Source organism: Asterias rubens, chromosome 12 (genome assembly GCF_902459465.1).
Source record: "Asterias rubens chromosome 12, eAstRub1.3, whole genome shotgun sequence".
In the NCBI taxonomy this organism is placed as follows: domain Eukaryota; kingdom Metazoa; phylum Echinodermata; class Asteroidea; order Forcipulatida; family Asteriidae; genus Asterias; species Asterias rubens.
Genome location: NC_047073.1, coordinates 14,841,719 through 14,865,196, shown reverse-complemented (window position 1 = coordinate 14,865,196; position 23,478 = coordinate 14,841,719). Strand labels below are relative to the sequence as shown.

At 39.0% G+C, this 23,478-nt stretch overlaps 1 protein-coding gene across 1 annotated transcript in view; it reads left to right on the top strand.

The window, feature by feature from the left end:
• LOC117297551 (HEAT repeat-containing protein 1-like) overlaps positions 1-20,283 on the top strand; it is a 38,572-nt gene extending 18,289 nt beyond the window's left edge. The window contains exons 19-44 of the mRNA XM_033780647.1: positions 191-389; positions 981-1,165; positions 2,826-3,053; positions 3,731-3,955; positions 4,797-4,928; positions 5,239-5,333; positions 6,076-6,234; positions 6,684-6,933; positions 7,521-7,649; positions 7,888-8,136; positions 8,318-8,441; positions 9,100-9,287; positions 9,558-9,610; positions 9,888-10,011; positions 10,560-10,703; positions 11,476-11,694; positions 11,906-12,033; positions 12,517-12,616; positions 12,995-13,147; positions 14,044-14,178; positions 15,544-15,648; positions 16,223-16,391; positions 17,249-17,406; positions 18,210-18,368; positions 18,693-18,801; positions 19,157-20,283. Coding sequence (XP_033636538.1) covers positions 191-389; positions 981-1,165; positions 2,826-3,053; positions 3,731-3,955; positions 4,797-4,928; positions 5,239-5,333; positions 6,076-6,234; positions 6,684-6,933; positions 7,521-7,649; positions 7,888-8,136; positions 8,318-8,441; positions 9,100-9,287; positions 9,558-9,610; positions 9,888-10,011; positions 10,560-10,703; positions 11,476-11,694; positions 11,906-12,033; positions 12,517-12,616; positions 12,995-13,147; positions 14,044-14,178; positions 15,544-15,648; positions 16,223-16,391; positions 17,249-17,406; positions 18,210-18,368; positions 18,693-18,801; positions 19,157-19,245 — 4,008 coding nt within the window. The 3' untranslated portion in view covers positions 19,246-20,283. The remainder of the gene's footprint in view (positions 1-190; positions 390-980; positions 1,166-2,825; positions 3,054-3,730; positions 3,956-4,796; positions 4,929-5,238; positions 5,334-6,075; positions 6,235-6,683; positions 6,934-7,520; positions 7,650-7,887; positions 8,137-8,317; positions 8,442-9,099; positions 9,288-9,557; positions 9,611-9,887; positions 10,012-10,559; positions 10,704-11,475; positions 11,695-11,905; positions 12,034-12,516; positions 12,617-12,994; positions 13,148-14,043; positions 14,179-15,543; positions 15,649-16,222; positions 16,392-17,248; positions 17,407-18,209; positions 18,369-18,692; positions 18,802-19,156) is intronic.
• The last annotated feature ends 3,195 nt before the right edge of the window (positions 20,284-23,478 follow it).

Sequence of the window (23,478 nt, the reverse complement as noted above, 5' to 3'; positions counted from 1 at the left end):
CAAAAGTCTCCTGAACAATCCGATAAATCTACTCCGCAGTAGTAGACTATAGAAAGACAGTTCTATAAAGAACAAACTTTACCTGGCAAGTAGATACACACATGGTGTTACTGCAAACCAAATTAATATTGATACCTCACCGTGCAATGCCTCAAATAATTTAAACATCTCTGTGTTTGGCGGCCATCAGGAGCATCTGAACACCCCTGATATCCTGTGGAATTTCCTGTCCTTGGTGTGGAGTTCTTGTAGCCAGACTCCCAGTGAGCAACTCTTCCCCGTGTCAGCGTTCTACCAAGCACGATGCCTCCACATTGCTCTCACCAGCGCCAAGGAACAATCCATGACCTCTGATGTTGCTGAGAGACTTCTGGGTCAAAACTCAGAGGGTAAGGGTCGTCAGTCCGGGGTCGGACTTCTTGAGGATCTTAAAGGGTTTTGGTACCCTTTGTAGATCAAGTTTTTGGCAAGACATGAATCCCTACTCACTGTGAATGAAGATGTTTGTAATATAATTTACTTGTCGTAGTTTCAGCTCTGGCCATATCAGTGGTCATGATATCGGTATCGAAAAAAAAAAACGTAGAAGATTTTTGTTCTTTTTTTTTGTTCTTCATAGTTAAACCCCTTTGGCCGTCTATAGACCAGAAATGTATCTCACAATCGTTGTTTCAATACACACTATAGTCACACACACGTTTGGCTGACTTTCATGATGATGTTGATCAATGCTCTGGCTGGAAAATCACTTTTTTTTTGGCAGTCTAAATTTTCAGAGGAAGAGGTGAAAACTGAAAATCACAGAGCATTGTTTTTTAGGAGGGTCGCATAAATTCGTAAAATAATGAACATGCTAAAATAATTTTCTGGTTATCAGAAAAATATTTTCAAAGTTGCCTTTTTTTTCAAGGCACTCATTTTTTCTTATTTATATGTTGAACATTTTTTATTGCGTTTTTGTGTATGTGTTTTATTTACAGTGCTCCCCACTTTGCTAGTGGTCTTGTCCAGCGAGGTTCAGCCAATCAGAGCGGCTTCTGCGCGCTGTCTGCAGGCATTAGCAACGAGCTTCAAGGACGAACCGTACATGCCTTATATCTGGCTCGGCCAGTATCTGGCGGAGAGGACGGACGAGCTAAGCGCTGACCCAACTTATATAAAACAGGTAAGCAATAATTAAATGTCTGCTGCAATGATTGGAGCAAGCTAGTCGAAACGTTGAGATCAACTAAGAACTCACTTCTAACTATTGGGTTGTTTACAATGTCACTGTTTTAGTTCATCATAATCATTGTTATTGTAAGGCGCTTTTGATCATTTTTAGTATAGAAAATGTGCGGTATAAATATTATTATTATTATTTTTAGTGAAGCTAATAACGAGAAGTCCCCTCTAACCACAAAAATAAAAGTAGTTCTACCTTCTGCCCTGATAGTAGTTTTTCAAAACTGAAAAGTCACAACAAATAAAAAAATCTACTCTGCGGTAGTTGAATGTTAAGCAAGACAAATTCTCTAAAGAACATGATCTACCATGCAAGTAGATACATACATGGTGTTCACAGCAAACCAAATGTACAATGCAAATACAAAATATCTAAAACCTTTTATATTTTGGTTCTGTGTAAGCCAGTAGGAATGTACCTTTCAGGTGATCAGGGCCCAATTTCATGGCTCTTATTACTGCCAAATTCTGCACTTTGGAAGTGTCGTGGCTGAGCGGTTAAGAGCACCGGATTCAAACTCTGGTGTTTCTGATCAGCAGAGTATGGGTTCGAATCCCAAGCCGAGACACTTGTGTCCTTAAGCAAGACACTTAATCATTGCTTCGTCCCTCGGATGGGACGTAAAGTCGTTGGTCCCATGTATTGTGTAAACGCATTTGAAAGAACCCAGTGCACTTTTCGTAAAGAGAAGGGGTTTGCCCCGGTGTTCCTGGCTGGATTGGCAGCATATTGCGCCACAGCACCCTGTAAACCATTACATGGTGCTTAAGGATTAGGTCTTATATCTCAAACTTTTTTCCACTCCTTGCAGTAATAATACCTGGCGCTTTGTATCCTTTGGAAAAAAAGTGCGTTATAGATACAGTTATTATTATTATTATTATTATTATTATTATTATTATTATTATTATTATTATTATTATTATTATTATTATTATTATTATTATTACTTACAATCTTCATTCTCCGCTTACTGTTCTTTCATGGCTCAATTTACTGCCAAGTTCTGCACTTGCGATCACCATTCTCTGTTTACTGTTCAAGTGCTGAATTTCTGTGCTAGAATTATTGTGTAAGCGCAGAATGCCTAGTAAAAATGCGAAAAGACCAAAGGTCTCTTGTATTTTTCTGTGCATTATTAAGGAAGGTGAGGCTTTATACTGTACATCACTGTTGTACTGAACTACTGTAATAACTTAAAGCCATTGGACACTTTCGGTACAGAAAACAAAATAAAATTTCACAGATTTACAAATAACTTACAGGGTTTACAGAACGTAATGGTGAAAGACTTCTCTTGAAATATTTGTCCATGAAATGCTTTACTTTTTGAGAAAACATTAAAACAATTACCAATTCTCGATATGGAGAATTACGGATTTATTTTAAACATGTTTCATGACACGGCGAAACGTGCAGAAACAAGGGTGGGTTTTCCCGTTATTTTCTCCCGACTCCGATGAGCCTAAATTTTCACAGGTTTGTTATTTTATATATAAGTTGTGATACACGAAGTGTGGGCCTTGGACAATACTGTTAATCGAAAGGGTCCAATGGCTTTAATACTCATCCAAATGTATGTTACTTTGCGTTTTGTCAGGCATTGAAACTGTACTTTGCGCACATTGATGCGGGGACTACTGCTGAAGAAACGCAAAAGACTCCTTCCACGCCCAAGAAGAAGAAGAAAGCAGCAAAGCCTCCAGCGGACTCCACCCATCCTAAGCCAGAATGTCTGAGATGGTTGTTGGAGTTTGTGAACAGTGGCAACACCCCGAGATTCCTTCAGCGTGCTCTTCTGGAGATCATGTCTGAAGTCAAGAACAAGGTACGCTCAAATATGATGCTTCCCAGAATAAGGTTACCAGCCGAAACGCAATCTCACATACAGTTTCTGTGGTTGGTATCCTGCTGTCGTTTTGCTTAGCAGACAATTTTTAAGCATTATTTTCTGCTCATGCGGCTCTATGAAATTAGGCCCTGATCCCAGACACATGTTTCATCAGCTACAGTGAGGCATTTTGGCTTTATTATCAGAAATATATTTTACCCTTTGCACACACCTCACACGCTGCGACTGTCCACGCTCATGCTCACCATGTTGGTGGGGAATAGGTTACCTGTAAATGCTGCTTCGCCTAAAGTGGTACTTCACTGGATAACGCACAGTGACATTACCCACCAGTATGGCGCATCTAAGATTATTCTGATGATGACGTCGGGTGAATTGGGTTAAAGGCAGTGGACACTATTGGTAATTACTCAAAATAATTATTATCATAAAACCTTTCTTGATTATGAGTAATGGGGAGAGGTTGACAGTATAAAACATTGTGAGAAACAGCTCCCTCTGAAGTGACGTAGTTTTTGAGAAAGAAGTTATTTTCCACGAATTTGATTTTGAGACCTCAGATTTAGAATTTGAGGTCTCGAAATCAAGCATCTAAAAGCAGTGGTATTGCTGTCACCCAATTAATTAATATCGAATTGATCCTTATTTGATAGATTGTCCTGTCATCACTACTGGGCATGCTCAATGACCTCCTGGGGAGGTCACAAGGTCAACTAAGTAACGATGAGGTCATCATTGTAGAATTTATCATCCAGCAGTTCACCCCGGCAACGGCGGCTATCTTGAGTGACTATTTCGAAGCGTTGTCCTGTGCATTGAGCATGGAGAAAAACATGCAGACGGGGAAGAAGTCTCCACAGAAAATGGTCTTAAAACAGGTAGGCGTACAACAACTGCCTCTATGATTACACTTGATAAAAAGAATGTATGTAAAGGAGCAAGTTCGAGTGCTGACTTTTCGTCAATTTGAAATTTGAATCACTCATGCGTGTTATGTTTCTCACTCAAAAAGGTGTGGTCAATCGACCAGTCAAACGAGTCGATGCAGTACATAAGATTAACGTATATGTTGCTGAAGTAAATTATTAGCACATCATTTTCATTTTCTAGTTTTTTCTTTCAATTTCTCTACTGTAGTGCTCTTGTTAACTCTTTCACTGACCAGTCGCTAGCGACAGGTTTAAATCCCTTCAGGATTTTTTTTTTTTGAAAACACAAAGTAAAGATTGCCTGGCCACAGAGTTTTCAGGATGGCAGGGCTCGAGTTTGGGGGAAAAATCCACGAGACAGCAGGACTTTTAGATCAGGATCTTTACTGGACAGGGATTTAATTTTTAAGAAGACCGGAATCAAACTCAGAAGAGACTAGAATTAAAATGAGATCACGGTTTTTATCATCTAATCTGTTTCGTTGGAACAAAACACTTCGCGAAGATTGCTCTCTTCTGTTTTATGGGTGATGCTCAGCAGGCTTGAGAGATATTTTTTGAGACTCAAACTCAACATTTAAATATCATTCTTTTGAGACAATGATGTTGAAGTGAAACGAGACAAGACTACTGGACTTGTCCTGTCTTGAGTTTACTGGCCCGACATTGAAATTACTAGCCTCAGGCCGGCGATCCAATGTAAAATTCAAGCCCTGAATGGTGAAGCGGACTCTTGTATTAAAGTGTCAAAAACAGTCTGTGAACTGTTATTATTTTTTTTTTTTTTCAGATTACGCCTTTATTCTTCCAAGAGATTCCAACGCCCGATCTGAAGCAGACGCTGTTCTCCAAGTTGATTGATCAGCAAGTTGAAACTAAAGAAGCTGCCGTCGCAGCAAGCTTTGGGCGCACCCTAAGAAAAGTATGTACTACCCCCGGCAGATTATTCACTCAACTCACATGACGTGATCAACAAATTTGGATTGCACCACTTTGGGATCGGGATTGGGATTCTGTTTGGGGGCGATTCAGAATAGTCAACGTTTCAAAATATTTTTTGTTCTCGAATTTGTGGGTGGGTTTGTCCAAGTGCCTTGCTCAAGGACACAAGTGTTACGACTAACCAGGCCAGGATTCGAACTTACATTCTTTAAATTACCGAACTTAGACATCTCTGCCACCACTTAATTACTTAATTGACTTAACTACCTTATAACTGTTTATTATTTCAGTTGCCTCTTGAAGCAGAGCAGATTGTGCTGGAGTTGGACAAGTTGCAAATTGTTGGTAAAGCCAAGAACCTCCGGCAAGCCAAGAAAGCACGGATGTAAGTCCCATCTAAAGACGTAGCTTTGGGCAAGCCTGGAATTACACGCAGGCCATAGCCTCCGATGCCCTTGGTCTTGGCCTTGGTGCCCCTTCAAAAGTTTCCCATTGACTTAAAGGTTTTCCAATGGAAGTGCCCTTCGCAAAATGAAAATGGCCTTGCAAAAATAAAATTCCAGGCCTGTTTTGGGTGTGGTTTTTTGCACAAAGTTGACTGTATATTTAACTTTGACTCTCGACCTCTATTGTGTCACGGCCATCTAGTTTTTTAAAATAAAGTTCTATATGTACCGCGAGAGCAGGACATTTCGTCTCAGAATTGCATCCATAGCGGGGTGCAGTAGCTACCGCAGACCTCGCCTACATGTTTTCCTAATTGTAATCCCACTGTGCAAAGTTTCAAATCCTGCTTAAAGGGAAGGTACACAATTTGTAATCACTCAAAACAAATATTAGCTTAAAAACTGACTTGGTAACGAGCATTAGAGAGCTTTTAACAGTATAAAACATTGTGGGAAACGACTCCCTCTGAAGTAACATTTTTGAGAAAGGGGTAACTTTTTATTTTCTCGCAACTTCGGTGCCTGATTGAGCTCAAATTTTCACAGGTTTGTTATTTTATGCATATGTTGAGAGACACCAACTGTGAAGGCTAGTCTTTGACAACTACCAATAGTGTCCACTGCCTTAAACATTTATGTCGCAGATTCTTCAATGCTAATTTGTTACTTGTCAATACGCAGGACTAAAGAGCCATCGATGGACGATGAGAAGTCCTCGGATGCTGAGACACGCCGATGGCAACGAGTCACTCACATCGTTGAGCTGCTTCAGCAGAAGAAGCTCAAGAAGATTAAGGGCGTGGCTCAGCTTGTCCCAGCGCTCTTCACTCTTCTCTCACGGTGAGTTATTGGACTCTTTGTATTCCCTAACACATACTATACCAATAATCCCTGTTGGATGCTCCACAAATATTGACACACAAAAGCATAACAGTTCAGACACAGAAAAAAACAAAGTCACAAAAATAGTTTTGGTCTCAGGAGACGGAAATTATTCATCATTGTCTTCAAAGCAAAGTTTTATGTAGATCTGTGTACATTGTGTTTTGACTAAAACAAGTACCCAAACCCTTTAAGCACAAAAACAGCTTAGCACAACAAAACTGTGCTCACCAGAATAAGGTTACCAGCCAAACCATCATGTCATATTTACAATTTGGGACTGGTATCCAACTCATTTCTGCCAAGCAAAATTTAGTAGTAATTTCTGCTTAAGCCATGTAAGCAGCTCTATGAAAATGGGCCCAGGACTTCAACTCTCCGCCTTTTGTTTCATAACCTACCCACAGGTGCCTGGAGCTTGACCAAACTGCCCAAGAGAACTCCATGGAGTACCTGAAGCAGTTAATCCTGACCACTCTGCTCAACATCTGCAACCAACTCACCCCGGACAGCAAGACCACCGCCGCTGCCGAAAGCGCACTGAGTCAGGCGCAGTTTAGCGTAGAGGTGGTCGTTCAGTGTATCAGGACGACGGATAACCCACAGACGCATCGCCATGCGTTGATGCTGCTGGCTGCTGCAGCCGGTTTATTCCCAGTAAGTATGGGACCTTGTTGCCAGGCACGATTATGCCTTCGAAATTGCTTGGTTTTGTTACAAAATTTGATTTTTTTTTTTTTTTTCAATATTGTGGGTTGGTGGTTCAAAAGAAATATCTGAAAAACTGCACTGTTGTCTGTTCAAGCCAAGAAAAGCCATTAAAAACTACTGACCTTTGATCAAAAAAACCTGGTTCAGTTGAGGCCTAATGTCTTTCAATATTTGAGTAAGAAATTACCTCTCTAAAAAAACTTTTTGGTTGATTTGACTCCACAAATTGGCGTGTAGTGTTAGTTCGTGATGTACATGTACGAGGACAACTGCAATTTCGAGGCATGTTCATGAGGATAGTTATGTTGTACTTTTAAAACCATATGCATTTCATAACAAATGGTTTCAAAAACTTTTCATAGACCAACTCGCCTGATCCAAGGCAATGTGTCTCTTTAAATCGATGTATGTAAGCACTGTGTACTCGATAATATCCCGAGTTTTGGGGAAACAAAATCACAGGTGTCTATACTCGGTTGTGAGATTATCTGTATGATTTGATTGATAACATCTTTGATTTGATTTAATTTTAGGAACATGTATTGCATAACATCATGGCCATCTTCACCTTCATGGGCGCCAACATGCTGCACCAAGACGATAGTTACAGCTTCCAGGTCATTATGCGGACCGTCGAGACCGTCATTCCAGCCCTTATCAAGGTCAGTTAATTTTAATAGATGTTTTTTTAGAATATATATTTGGTTTTCAACTTTAACTGATGTGTATAAGGCACTGGACCCCTCTGGTAATTGTCAAAGACCAGTATTCTCACTTTGTGTATCCCAACTGATGCATAAAAATAACAAGCCTGTGAAAACTTGGGAGGATATAACATTGTTCTTCTTGTAAGTTTCTTATCTTCATGAATTGAGTAGTGTTTCTGCTTTGATCACCTAGGCCAGCGAACAACAAACAGTCACCACTGACCTCAAAGGTGGTGTTGAAGAGGTCGTTGTCATGGTGATGCGAGTCTTTGTGGATGCCTACCCGCACATCCCGGAGCACCGGCGTCTGCCGCTGTTCGGTCAGCTTATGAAGACAGTTGGTGAGGAGAAGTATTTATCTAAGATGCTGGCCCTGCTGATCGGCGGTTATGTCACTAAAGGTGCCGCAGCGATGCACCCGGGAGACGAAGTTGATGTTAAGGTAAGAGATAAATTATTTAATTTTTTACAGTTTTTCTTTATGTTTCGAAAATAGTTTGCATTTTTAACGTATGCTAGTAATAAACACTTGCAGGCGACTCAAACTCTGTTTGACACGCCCAACCAGCGAGTCTTTTTCATTTAAACGTAAATGCACAACTTTGTATTTTTTTTTTCAACAGGGACCAGGCCGCAGTATCGACTTTTGGCTGTCTCTAAGCCAGGAGTTTTCCCCCCATGTTCAGATTACCAGTTTGACAAGATTATTGGAGTATGTCTCAACGCTCACCGAAGACAAGAAGCTAGGTAAGCAACCTCGATACCATTGGTTAGCACGCAGTATCAATACCTCTTGTCACTAACATCCGAAAGGAAAGCACTGAAAATCAACACTGATTGGCTAACTAAAAGTGACTGCTCTGCGCTTGCTTGTTAAAAACTTTCTAGCGATCGTAAGGCGTCTGTGAGACAAATAGTTTGCGCTTGAAAAAGCGCACATATTTCAATGCAATACATTTCAAATGAACTACTTTTATGTGGTCACCATAAATTGCCAGCATTAAGACGTATCACATGATTGAAAATGAATGAGAGGGGGATAGTTGCTCCGTGACGCTTTTGCTCATGTAGTTGAGTCTGTACTTACACGGAAGAAGAAGTCTTTAACGCATAACGGATCAACCACCTGATTTAATTAAAATTTCCATTGTATTTTGATGTTTTAAAGTCACACTTCCAGCAGTTACGATCAAGCAATGCGTTGTGGGAAAGATACAAATGGCACAAGGTGAGATTGTACACCAATGGGATTAAGGTTGTTGGGGGGGGGGGGGGCAGCGCAATACATCAACATTACTCATGACCTCTACACATGATCCACTCACTACCTTCTGTATAGCCCTGTGTGACACTATTTCTTGAAACACAGCGACATGACAAATATTTGTTCACTCTACTTTTTCAGGTCAAAAATCTACTACAATGGCCACTAGACGTGCCGGCACCAAACCAAAGCAGCCCAAGGAACAGACCAATCAGGAGCCAACGTTCGATGCGGATCCTCACATTCGAGCCCGTCAGATGAGGCAGTTCCGTTTCACCGCTGTCTGTTTTATGCCTCACGTGGTCTCCAGTAGCGACTTCATCCAAAAGGTACGACTTGCTGCGATAAATTGACGTTGGTTACCCTTTCTGAAACGCTTGAGTCAAGTAAGCCAAATGATTGTCAAGTAGGATTTGAAACTTTGTATGGTGGTAATACGATATGGATGGACAAATTTGCGGTAACACCATGTAATGATTATCTCCCAATGAGTTGGGGTTGGTTCTGAAAACCAAATGATTGTCAACAATTTTTTTCCTGCAGGAACTTGCTTCCAAACTTTTGTCCAACTGATTGTGTCTAATATTTGTCTCTTTCAGGTTGCGAACGTTTCCCAAAATGACTCGGACAAATTGAAGAAACTGCTGCAAAGGTGAGGTTTTAAGAGACCAGAACTCTTTGGAGGGATTCTGTTGCCACATTCCAATATTATACTCCAGAGTTTTGCCGGTGAATTTTTTTCACAGAACTCGGAAATATTACAGTGATTAATACCTATTGGTGTTAGGGTTAAAACCAAGTTATATACTTTATCCCAGATGCAAACAAAAAAATGAGAACAAATATTTACCTCCAATAACAAATCATAATCATGATGCAATTGACATGCATTGTTGATTTTTTAACTGTGAAGTTTTTTTTTCTTTCAGATTATTAGAGGTTTTGTTAGGGTACATCACCCAAGTAGCGCAGAGCGTTCATAAGAACGCTGGCAAAGACACGGCGAAATTCTGGAGGGCGTTGTTGCATCGCTCTTACGACGCACTGGATAAGGTAAATGACCAGAAAACAATAAGTACATAATCTGGATAATCCACTTCATGTTGGATGACCAAAAAGCGAAAATAATCACTATCTACAGGCAATCCAGAAAATAAAAATAACAAAGGCACAAAAGGGTACAAGGACAAAAACGTCACAAAAATTTTGAAAATAACCCATCAAATACCATATCAAATATAAATATATATATATGAAATCTATAGAAAATTCATTAAAATTCCCCAAAAGTGCGCGGCAGCAATAAAAACAAAAAAAAATGGATTAACCAGAAAAGACCCCACATCCTCGCTCCTTTCAAAAAGGTAGGATGCCAAACATTTTCCCATTAATTATTCCTTTTACCTTTTTATAACACACATATCTACCAAACAAGGTACTCAAGGCGCTGAGTATAATATACAAACTTTGAGAAAGATAGGTTATTGCAGTGATTGATTATGAGACCCAATTATGTAGCATCTTAGAAGGGTTTACAAGGTGTTACGTGCTACATTAACAATGTATTTAATGTGTTTTTTTTATTTTTAATCGATATGCAGGTTAACGCATTATTGCCGGCGAAGATTTTCATTGACGTCATCGCCCATCTCCTTAGCAACAAGCTCCCAACGATAAGACGTAAAGCCTTGGAACTACTGAACAACAAACTCCTTCATTCTAAAGACTACTTTAATGAGAAACAGGTTGGTATACACTGACAAATAAATTCGGAAGTAAACTTTACCTAAAGGCACCGGACACAATTTGGTAATTGTCAAAGACCAGTTTTCTCACTTGGTGAATCCCAACATATGCAGAAAATAACAAACCTGCGAAAGTTTGGGCTCAATTGGTCATCGAAGTTACAAGAAAAAAACACCCTTGTTGCCCAAATTTGTGTGCTTTCAGTAGCAGAAAAAGGTTTCAGGCCTAACTCGAATGAGAAATTACCTCTTTTTCCAAATCTTTGTACTTCAGAGGGAGCCATTTCTCACATTGTTTTTTACTATCAACAGCTCGCCATTGTTTGTTACCAATTAACATTATTAGTGTCCAGTGCCTTTAATGTCTGAAAATTCTCTACTATAGACTGTGCAAGTCTTGCTCATATTCAACCAATTTTGGGACCACTTTTAACGGGTTTTTTTTATTGGGTGACGGAAACAAACTCTCCTGCTTTAACTGGTCTCATTGTTCAGATACCTGAGATTACACAGTCTAAAGAACTTGAGCCTAATGTTGTATTACCGCTAAGCAAAACCATGCAGGAAACCAGTGATTTCTGCCGGTAACCTTATTCCTTTAGTTTTTTAAAGGGACAAATCTACAACGGCCTTGTAGCTAAAATACTAGGGTTGCCTAATTCCATGCTTAGAGGCGCAATCCAATCACATACATGCTCGACTAATTAATAAAAGCCAAAGTTTAAATTGTGTATTTTTTATTATTATTCCCCCCCCCCCGCTTTGCAATCAGAATGATGGACTACTGGGACTTATCAGTGGGCTGTTGACTATCGCCACGGCAACCAAAGAGCAACCCACAGATGCCGACGAGGTGGACGCGAATCGACACACCGCCCTCTACAGTCTGAAACTTCTAAGCGCGCTTCTCGGAGAAGGACGCCCGGTGGAGTTTGGGCCGGTGCTGGAAGCATCGGTCACGATATGCCACGAGGAACGGGTGAATGCGCAGGTGAGGATACTCTTTTTGTTTGTTTTTGTTTTTATTTAGATGTCATTTTCTTGTTTTCTCAACAAGTAGACACTGTATACAGCTGAAACTTTCACATGTTTATTTTATGATATTTTTCTCGATTTTTTTGTCTATAATTTTTGATTTACGGCGAAAAAAAAAAATCTATGACCCAACCTTTTAATTTCAAAACTTGTTTTGTTTTTTGTAGGTGCAGGGAAGTGCTATGCTCTGTCTAGCGGAGTGTGTCCGTAACTTGAGGGCGCACTCCATACAGTGTCTCCCGCGATTTATGCCCCGGCTTTTGGACGTGCTGGCAAGCAAGGAAAATATAGTCAGGTGAGATGTTCATATACATGTTTTTTTCATAAATAGCACAGTCAGCACTTATTAAGGCCCGGTCACACTGCAGTGATAATGATAACGATAACAACTCTCGCGAATATTCGCAGCGAAAACAGATTTGTGATGCCAAATTCAAGTCAAATTTGCATCGCATTCGCAGGAAGTATGAACCAGGGCCCAACTTCATAGAGCTGCTTAAGGACAAAATGTTGCTTAAGCAAAAAAAATCCTTGCTTGGTAAAATCAGCTTACCGGCCAAGACTCCACTCAATTGTTATGCTAAGTAAACAACAGCTAAATACCAGTCACAAACAATGTATACGGCATGGAATTGTGGCCAGTAACACGTGTAAAATAAGCAAACTATTTTCGTGCTTAAGCAACTTTTTTGCTTAAGCAGCTCTAAGAAATTGGCCCCTGGCCTTACTTGTTTTACCCTCCATCAAGCTGACTTGTCATGTTTGTTTTCTTACCTAGCTCTGACCTGCACCTCATGAGTGCAGTGACTGCAGTACAGAAGGTCATTGAGACCCTTCCACACTTCCAGAGCCCCTACCTTGTGGATCTTCTCTTACAGGTAAATACGCCAATCAAGGATAAGAAATTTCCATAGAGTTATCTATAAGAACTATAGGGCGCACTGGCCTAAAGCACTTAAAGTTGCTAAGCACAGAAAACTTGTGCTAGGAAAAATGGGTTACCAGCCAATATAGCATACATTTACCATTGCTGTGACTCCTTTAAATTTAGCCCAGATGTGAAGCTGTTAACAGCGAGTAAACAAATGTCTCTTTATTTTGTGTCGCAGATATTGCATTTGTATTGTATTTCTAGATCAGGCTTCAATTCAATTTTGGTTATTGTGCATGTGTATGTTATTGTTTGTATTTAGCGCCATGAGCACTTAAATGGCTCTTTTTGGCATTATAAGTTTTTAATTATGATTTATTATTAGATCTGCCGGTTGTCGAGTAACACTGAAGAGGAGAAGTCCCAACTGAACCTTAGACTGAAGGCACTGAGCCACAACCTCTCCAGCACTGTGTCCGTCAGGGTGCTCCTACCAACGTTCAGCTTGGCATATGAGAGGATGGTGGATACTAACCCAGTAAGTAATATAAAGACCTCATCACAACAAACTCATTCTCACTACGTACAAAACATGTAGCCGAGCAGACTAAACTGTGTGTAAGCGGATTGGACTCGGTAGCAACTGTTTACAGTCTGTTTACAGTCTGTTTACTAACTTCATGGACAGGTCTGACCGGAAATGGTGCTCAAAAACTTTGGGCAACCATCCCAATTATGCAATTAGGCGGAGTGGCAACGTACTTGAAACGTTCTTAAAATGAGAAGGAATTGCTGTACTTGGTATCGTACTAGGGACGTGCTTGACATGGTTTGGTCGGGCGTCTTTGGATGTACGTGGTCTGTCTAGAGCACGTTCATCCTGTTCACATACAGACCCAACTCATTACCACAACATAACTGACTAGGGTCTCATTTTTGAAATTTTCCTGCAAAAGCTATAAACTCTAACAAGACAAAACCTGTTATACATTTTGTATTTTTAAGGACTAGTTTGTACCTTTTGAGAACTAGTTTGGCGTGAACCAGCCTTAAAAGGTTTGGGTACTTTTTGTACAACACAAAACACAAAGGTCCAAAGATTTACATTAAACTTACAAGGTTTGAAGATAATGATGAAAGAAAGCTTCCCTTAAAATATTATTAACCGAGTTGCTGTAGCTTTTGAGGAAGGAGTGAAACAATTTCACAAAATAGTTTTCAGTCAGATGAAAATTAATAGAGCATATACAACAGATTTACGCGACTCTCTTGAAAACATTGTCCTGTGATTTTCACTTTTGTTCTCAAACTCGTGATGACTAATGAAGCTCAATCTTTTACAGGTTAATTTTTTTTACGTACATATTCACAGTGAGTAGGGATTCAAGTCATGGAAATAATTTAACCTTTTTGTGTTACCTTGAATTTTTCTAGGCAAGCATTGGTCCCCTGATGGAGTTTGTGTCGGACCACCTGGGAGCATTGGATAAGACTGACATGACGGCTTACCAGCAGCACGCCATCACCTTCTTCCTTGTTGCGCTAGACTACAGAACAAAGCACGCTGATGTAAGTTGGCTTGCTAGTAATGTAGCTTTAATATCTGGGCCCAATTTCTTAGGGCTGCTTAGCGGACGATTTGGGGCTTACTGCGCGATATCCATTTCATATCGTAAGCACACAAAAAGGCATGCTAACCTTCTGGTGCTTACTGCTCGAAAAGTTTATGACGTAACAATACAAATCCATGTTGTACATGTAGGTGTAAGATGGCCCCCTAAATTTTCTTGCTAACCTGTGAAATACGTTTACACCTTAGCAAATTTATCTGCTACAGTAAGCACGGAAATTTGCTTACCGTTAAAGCAGCTTTATGAAACTGGGATCTGGCACCCTCCAAAGTCCATTTAGGCCCATACATGTTTTAGATCCACTTAATCCCTTTTTGCATGACGCTATTCCCCAGGGGCAACCATGGGGAATAATAGCCGACTCTTTCACATCTAGGACCACTTTACCCCTGATCTAACCTGTAAAATGGCTAACCCTTGGCAAAGCCTCCCCTGTGCGATAACGCTGTATGGAGTTATTGATAAGAAACGAGCCCAGGGGTGGATTTCACAAAGGTAGCCCTAACTTAGGACTAGTCCTAGGCAATGCTAAGAGATAACACCAGTCCTAAGTTAAGATGAGTTACTGGTCCTAGCTTAGGACTAGTCCTATCTCTGAGCATTGCCTAGGACTAGTCCTAAGTTAGGACTACCTTTGTGAAATCCACCCCAGAATGTGGAGGCAAGAAGGATAGTTCAGGTGACAGAAGGGTCATTTAAGCATCAGTCCTAAGCTAACTGGTTCATACCATGAACTTGATGGTGTATATCTGATGCTAGATCAAAGTGTCCGTGCGCATGCCGGCTGTGTTATATCACAGTTGTGACGTAAACGTGGACTTACGTTGTGTATTCAGAGAAAAAGTTTCAGATAGGTAGTTTTTTTTATTCATTATTTTATTATTCATTAATATTTATTATTATTAACATAAAACCTTACTTGGTAATGAGTAATGGAAGAGCTGTTGATAGTACAAAGCATTGTGAGAAATGGCTCCCTCTGAAATGACGTAGTTTTGGGAAAGAATTAATTTTCCATGAATTTGATTTCAAGACCTCAGATTTAGATTTGGATGTCTTGAAATCAAGCATCTGAAAGCACAAAACTTTGTGTGACAAGGGTATTTTTTCTTTCATTATTATCTTGCAACTTCGACAACCAATTGAGCTCAAATTTTCACAGGTTTGTTACTTTATGCATATGTTGAGATACACCAAGTGAGAAGACTGGTCTTTGACAATTACCAATAGTGTCTAGTGTCTTTAAAGGCAGGTTGTTCTTTGCCCCATCCATTGATTCCACATTGTTTTTGTTTATCAACAGCTAAGTTTGCCGGAGGTCGACGCAGTTGAAGGTCATGTGATACGTGCTGTGTTGACCTTAGTCATGAAGCTATCGGAAGCAAGCTTCAGGCCCATGTTATTGAAGGTAGGTCAGAGTTCAAAGGTCAATTGAGACCTGTCTACTGAGGCACATTGAATAGTCTTTAAAGGTGTACTATTATAATTATAATAAGTAGATTGCTTTCGAAACTGATGGTAATTACTAAAAATAATTGTTATCATAAAAACTAACTTGGTAACAAGCAATGGAGAGCTGTTGATAGTATAAAACATTGTGAGAAACAGCTCCCTCTGAAGTAACGTAGTTTTTAAGAAAGAGGTAATTTTCCACAAATTTGATTTCGAGCCCTCAGAGTTAGATTTTGAGGTCTCAAAATCAAGCATCTGAAATTACACAACTTCGTGTGACCAGGGAGTTTGTTTCTTCCCATTATTCTCTCGCAACTTCGACGACCAATTGAGCTCAAATTTTCACAGGTTTGTTATTTTGTGCATATGTTGGGATACACCAAGTGAGAAGACTGGTCTTTGACAATTACCAATAGTGTCCAGAGTCTTTAAAGAGTGATTACCAAACATGTACCCTTCCTTCAAAGGTGTTCAAAACTATCCACAAATTGTCCTAAGCGCTGAACACTCGTGTTTTTTTCTTCTCCTAGGTGGTTGATTGGGCAACTCGCAGTACATCTCCCAAAGACCGACTCCTGACACTTTACCGACTCTCCGACGCCATCGCCGACAAACTCAAGAGTCTCTTCACTTTGTTTGCTGGTCACCTCGTTGCCAAGGCAGCCGATCTCCTCGATTCAAACAACACTCACAAAACAGGTAGCTTTACATTCTAACACTCTAAAGGCACTGGACACTATTGGTAATTACTCAAAATAATCATTAGCATAAACACTTACTTGGTAATGAGCAATGGGGAGCTGTTGATAGTATAAAACATTGTGGGAATAGGCTCCCTCTAAAGTTTTAAGAAACATGCCACTTCAAAGTGTTGTTAAAAGATATCAGTTGTTGTGCCCCCAAATTTGAATCTGAGACTCGGATTGTGCATTCCTATTGTGGATTATTCTTCCTGCATGGACATAATTACTCCAGATTTGGAAAAAAACTCAACCACCTTTTGAAATGAAATTTTGCAAATGATTTGACGATAGCTGTTCTTTGTCTGCGTATGAGATTAAAACAATTGAACTGTTCCAAAAACCAAAAGTATACTTTGCCTTTGAAGCCATTGGACACTTTCGGTAAACAGTATTGTCCAAAGGCCCACACTTCGTGTATCACAACTTATATATAAAATGACAAACCTGTGAAAATTTAGGCTCAATCGGTCATCGGAGTCGGGAGAAAATAACGGGAAAACCCATCCTTGTTTCCGCACGTTTCGCCGTGTCATGACATGTGTCTAAAATAAATCCGTAATTCTCGATATCCAGAATTGATAATTGTTTGAATGTTTTCTCAAAAAGTAAAGCATTTCATGGAAAAATTTTTCAAGAGAAGTCTTTCACCATTACCTTCTGTAAACCCTGTAGGTTATTTGTAAATCTGTGAACTTGTTTTTTTTTTCTGTTCCGAAAGTGTCCAATGGCTTTAACATGGCCCTTAGGGAGAACCAAATAAAATCCGGAAACATTTTTTTATGATCTTGTAATCTTTGCATTCCTTGCATCCAGACAAGCCCTTCTTTGAGGAATCATCCGACAGTGACGAGAAGTCGTCTCTCCTCTTAGTCCGCATCTTAGACTGTCTCCATAAATGCTTCATGTACGACAAGGGAACATTCGTCTCAAAGGAGAGATTCCAACGTCTTATGCAGCCTCTAGTGGATCAGGTGAGAATCACTGTTTCTTGGACTGTCAATGTTTTTCTTGTTTGTCTTTTCTTTGTTTTTGGATGTGGTTAAGTGCATCGAATTCAAGCTCAAGTCATCGGAGTGTGGTTTTGAATTCCGGTCATGATACGTGTGTCCTTGCTTCTCTTCAACCATGGGTATAAATAGGTACCTCTGAGGGTAGAGGTTGATATTGTGTAAGAAAAAAACTTTGGTGTGCTATGGTTACCTCGGTTGTATACTCCCCAGGGAGCTGAGAAAGATTAAAGGAATGTTATTGGCCCAATGACCAGGGCAGTAATGTACATCATAGAGCACATTGAGATGGTTATTGTGAAACGCGCTATAATTTTTAAAATTATTATAGGGGGTGGCAGGAAGGGGCAGTCATTTAGAGTATCATTCAGTATCTGAATCTGAATTTGAGTAATCAGCAAAGCATTCTCATGGAAACATCAAACCAACTTTCTTTTAGAGAAGACAATGAAGAAATTTCAGTTTTAGATGTGGGAGGAAAACCCCTATAGAGAAAAGCTTTGTTTCTTGGAGGGTCAAAATTGCATTGACGCTCAACGGTTTTCCTTCTGGACACAAGCTATAAGTAAGTTTATACATCAAGTACCAGTATGTAATGACTACGATACGCATAAATTAACACCACGCCTATGTTTAAGCACTTCTCACCGTGTTTATATCACATGTTTGATCATGGCCAAATGATGCCCTCTTGACCAATCAGAATTGATAATTTGTCCCGTGTATATTATTTATAAATTTATAATATTATTTCACATCTACTCCAGATTGAGAACATGCAGGGAACTGACGACGCATACCGGGAGCGTGTTTCACAGCATTTGACGCCATGCATAGCTCAGCTCCTTGTTTCGTCTCGAGACTCGTCAACTTGGCAACCCCTCAACTACCAGGTCCTTCTCAAGACTAGACACAGCTCACCGAAGGTAAGCTAAAAAAACAATGAGCAAGGCCCAATTTCATAGAGCTGCTTTTCAGAACCACCCCAACTCATTTAGAGATGGTCATTACATGGTGTTACCGCAAACTTTCCTTATCGTATTTCCACCATGCAAAGTTTCTCATTTCTCAAAAACTACAGAACCTCAGTTAGCAATAGTTGAAGGGAAGTTTTCCACTATAATTATCTTCAAACCCTGTAAGTTTAATGTAAATCTGTGGACATTTTGAATAAATACCCAAATCCTTTATTGCCGAATATAAATAATAAAAACAATAAACATTCTGTGTTTTTGTTCATCCCGTCTCAGGTTCGGTTTGCAGCCTTGACTGTACTTCAAGAGCTCCATAAGAAGCTAGCAGAGGACTATCTATCCCTGCTACCCGAGACCATCCCATTCCTTGCGGAACTCATGGAAGGTACGTATGTTACATGTATTGTGTGGATAGATCTTCACAAATACCCCTTTCCGCTGCCTGACCTTGTGCTACATTTGGGTGGTTTAAAGCCATTGGACACTTTCGGTAAACACTTTCGTGTATCACAACTTATATTTAAAATACTTATATATAAAATAACAAACCTGTCAAAATTTAGGCTCAATGGGTCATCGGAGTCGGGAGAAAACCCACCCTTGTGGCCTAACGTTTCGTCCCTAGTTTCTCGAAAGCCAAATGATTTAAGCCTTCGAGAACCATAAATTATTCATCATTCATAAAGGAGTTTGTTCCCCGACACAACGATTTTTTTATTTTTCATTCTACCATTTTGCAGACGAATCCGAGGAAGTGGAGCAGCACTGTCAGCTGGTCGTCAATGATTTAGAGAAGACCCTTGGAGAACCCTTACAGAAATACTTCTAAATCTGAAGGAAATACAGAGGTCGGCACTTGATGAAACATGTTAATATTTCCATTGTCTTAACCATGTCGTAAACACAGTCAGCTCACATTGCATTGATGTCCTAAGATGGACTATGCCATACGACCTAGAGGGGTGTCAAGCAACAGGTCAGTGATTTGTTCAGGAGGGGCAGGAATGTTGTAGACAGTTGTCCACAGTAGATGTCTCCATGGTTATAATCCAGTGGTGTCAATTGAAACAACGATCTTTTGACCACAAAATGCTGTAAAGAATACTGTAAAATAAGCCAGTGTGTTTACATTGAATTACTTGGGTCATTAATGCATAACCTAATTAACTTTGGAAAAGGAATCACATTGAGATATCAGGTGTGAGTTGCCAGAGGAAAAGGATGTGTTATTCTGGCCTCTTTATCTAATGGAGCTTTCCCGTAGAGCAGGTGCCTCATTTAAAGGACTTGTTGTTATTATTGGGGTCTTACATATCTGCTTAAGTTTACCAGCCAAAACACTGTGTAGTGTATATAAGTTGTTGCTTGTTCCCTATTATCAGAATAACCAAATAATTTATATGCTGAGAACGTCAGAGAGTGCCTGCTTCGTATGATAGCAAAAGATTGATCTCTGAATTTTGTTTAAAATTAAGAAAATCACCAGGGGTAATGAAAGCAAGTCATGCTTTTCTGTCAAACTTTGGTAAAAACTGTGGGATATTATGGTTTTAAATGACGCAGTAGGGTCTACTCATGCCATTTTATTGTTTTGGTCAATAAGCTATAGTTATTGGAAATACTGATCATTTTTATCACATAAATGTGTAGAAATTTGTGAATTCTGAAAAATGGAACAATAAAACAGCAAATCTCAAATAAGGTCCAGCTTTTTTGTTACATTTTTGTAAACAGTTTAAGAAAAAAAAACGCAAGGGGTATTATTAGTCCAGCAGTTTTGTATGAAATTGAGGACGAAAAATGGAAACAAAGGGTCCAGCAGTTATATCAGATTTGGGACAAAAAAGGAAAAAAGTCGCAAGGGGCAAGTCCAGCAGTATTATTATTAAAGACCCCAAATCACAAGGGGTAAGTCCAGCAGTTTCTATCAAATATAGGCCAAAACAAAGAAAAAATCACAAGGGGTAAGTCCAGCAGTTTTATCAAATTTAGGCCGAAAAAAGAAAAAATCGCAAGGGGTAAGTCCAGCAGTTTTATCAAATTTAGGCCGAAAAAAGAAAAAATCACAAGGGGTAAGTCCAGCAGTTTTATCAAATATAGGCCGAAAAAAGAAAAAATCACAAGGGGTAAGTCCAGCAGTTTTATCAAATTTAGGCCGAAAAATGAAAAAATCACAAGGGGTAAGTCCAGCAGTTTTAAGGCCAAAAAATGAAAAAATCACAAGGGGTAAGTCCAGCAGTTTTATCAAATTTAGGCCGAAAAATGAAAAAAGCTTTATCAAATTTAGGCCAAAACACGAAAAAATCACAAGGGGTAAGTCCAGCAGTTTTATCAAATATAGGCAAAAAAACGAAAAAATCACAAGGGGTAAGTCCAACAGTTTTATCAAATATAGGCAAAAAAATGAAAAAATCACAAGGGGTAAGTCCAGCAGTTTTATCAATTTTAGGAAAAAAAATGAAAAAATCACAAGGGGTAAGTAAGTCCAGCAGTTTTATCAAATAAATAGGCAAAAAAATGAAAAAATCACAAGGGGTAAGTCCAGCAGTTTTATCAAATATAGGCAAAAAAATGAAAAAATCACAAGGGGTAAGTCCAGCAGTTTTATCAAATATAGGCAAAAAAATGAAAAAATCACAAGGGGTAAGTAAGTCCAGCAGTTTTATCAAATATAGGCCAAAAATGAAAAAATCACAAGGGGTAAGTCCAGCAGTTTTATCAATTTTAGGAAAAAAAATGAAAAAATCACAAGGGGTAACTCCAGCAGTTTTATCAATTTTAGGAAAAAAAATGAAAAAATCACAAGGGGGTAAGTCCAGCAGTTTTATCAAATTTAGGCCAAAAAACGAAAAAATCACAAGGGGTAAGTCCAGCAGTTTTATCTCATATAGGCAAAAAAATGAAAAAATCACAAGGGGTAAGTCCAGCAGTTTTATCAAATATAGGCAAAAAAATGAAAAAATCACAAGGGGTAAGTCCAGCAGTTTTATCAAATATAGGCAAAAAAATGAAAAAATCACAAGGGGTAAGTAAGTCCAGCAGTTTTATCAAATATAGGCAAAAAAACGAAAAAATCACAAGGGGTAAGTCCAACAGTTTTATCAAATATAGGCAAAAAAATGAAAAAATCACAAGGGGTAAGTCCAGCAGTGTTATCAAATTTAGGCCGAAAAATAGAAAAATCACAAGGGGTAAGTCCAGCAGTTTTATCAAATTTAGGCCGTAAAACAAAAAATTCACAAGGGGTAACTCCAGCAGTTTTATCAATTTTAGGAAAAAAATTTTTAAAAGTAACAAGGGGTAAGTCCAGCAGTTATATCAAATATAGGCCGAAAAATAGAAAAATCACAAGGGGTAAGTCCAGCAGTTTTATCAAATATAGGCAAAAAAATGAAAAAAATCACAAGGGGTAAGTCCAGCAGTTTTATCAAATAAAGGCCAAACAAATATTTTTTAAAATTTGTATAAGTCCAGCAATTTTATGTAACAATTGAAAAAACCACAAGGGGAAAAAATCACAAGGGGTATCCAGCAATGTACATGTATCAAATTGAAGCCTAAAAATTAAAAAAAGAAGTTTTATCAAATTTAGGCAGAAAAATGGAAAGATCACAAGGGGCAAGTCCAGCAGTTTTATCAAATTTAGGCAGAAAAAAAAAAATTGAGACAACTTCAGAATCCCTTCAATTATTCATTTCCTGTTTTATTAAAACTACCACTTATTATTGGCAGATTTGTTCATGTGTTAAAGGCAGTGGACACTATTGGTAATTACTCAAAACAATTATAAGCATAAAACCTTAATTGGTGACGAGTAATGGGGAGAGGTTGATGTTTAAAACATTGTGAGAAAAGGCTCCCTCTGAAGTGACAAAGTTTTTGAGAAAGAAGTAATTTTCCACGAATTTGATTTCGAGACCTCAAGTTTAGAATTTAAGGTCTCGAAATCAAGCATCTGAAAGTACACAACTTCGTGTGACAAGGGTGTTTTTTTCTTTCATAGTTTTCTCGCAACTCCGACGACCAATCAAGCTCAAATTTTCACAGGTTTGTTATTTTATGTACATGTTGAGATGCACACAAGTGAGAAGACTGGATTTTGACAATTACCAATAGTGTCCACTGCCTTTAAAATAGCTTATTAGTTTCATTATCTCTATAAAAATAGCTATTCACCATTTAAATCAAAACTTACAGGTCAAATCGGCAGAATATCAACACGACATCTATAAAACATCAGATAAATTTGCATACGGTGTTAGAGTACTAAAAAATAAAAAGTACTGAATAAAATTGCATTCTGAATACTTACAATAATTACAAAAGTACTGCAATATCCCGAGTGTAGGCCTAAAGTAAAATGCACTTTAGTTTAAAAACACTTGACTTTTCAAATATATACATAAATATACGCAACCTGAAAACATTGCCTTGTTTTTAATCAAAGGATTTGTAACTATTAAAAAAAAAAACATATATATACAGTTTTAATTGAGTTGCTCATTGATAACCAAATTAGAAATAAAGGTTAAGCACTATCGACCCTTCATATAGACATTCCCATCTATGGTATAGGTAGCTAGTGTGAAAAGCGCTTGCCTCTCACCATTTTGGCCCTGGTTCGATTCCTGGTTAGGGCATAAGTGAGTAGAGTTGTGCATGGACCAAATATTTTCATTCATTGACAGATGGAATGTTCCACTCAATCCAGTTTTGCCTCTTGAAAGAAACATTCCATCTTTTCAATACATGAATAATATTCTCACCTTTGCATTCAATTCATATTCATTTATTTCTGTGTACATGGGTACAGCCTTACTACCAAGAGCAGGGCACTGTATAGCCTTTAATCAAGGCGCACGCGGCAACCGCACCCCCCTGATGTCACACACGAAAAAAGACCAGTGCGAGCGGCTAAGCCGCGAAGCGCCTTTAGCAACTCGTTTATCTAATCAGTTATTCATATAAGCACCTTCTGTGTGTTGCCCTCAGCACGTAACTTTCTAGTGCACCATTTTGTGTGTGTGGGTCATGGGGCGTGCAAGCGGCGTGTGATCTATGG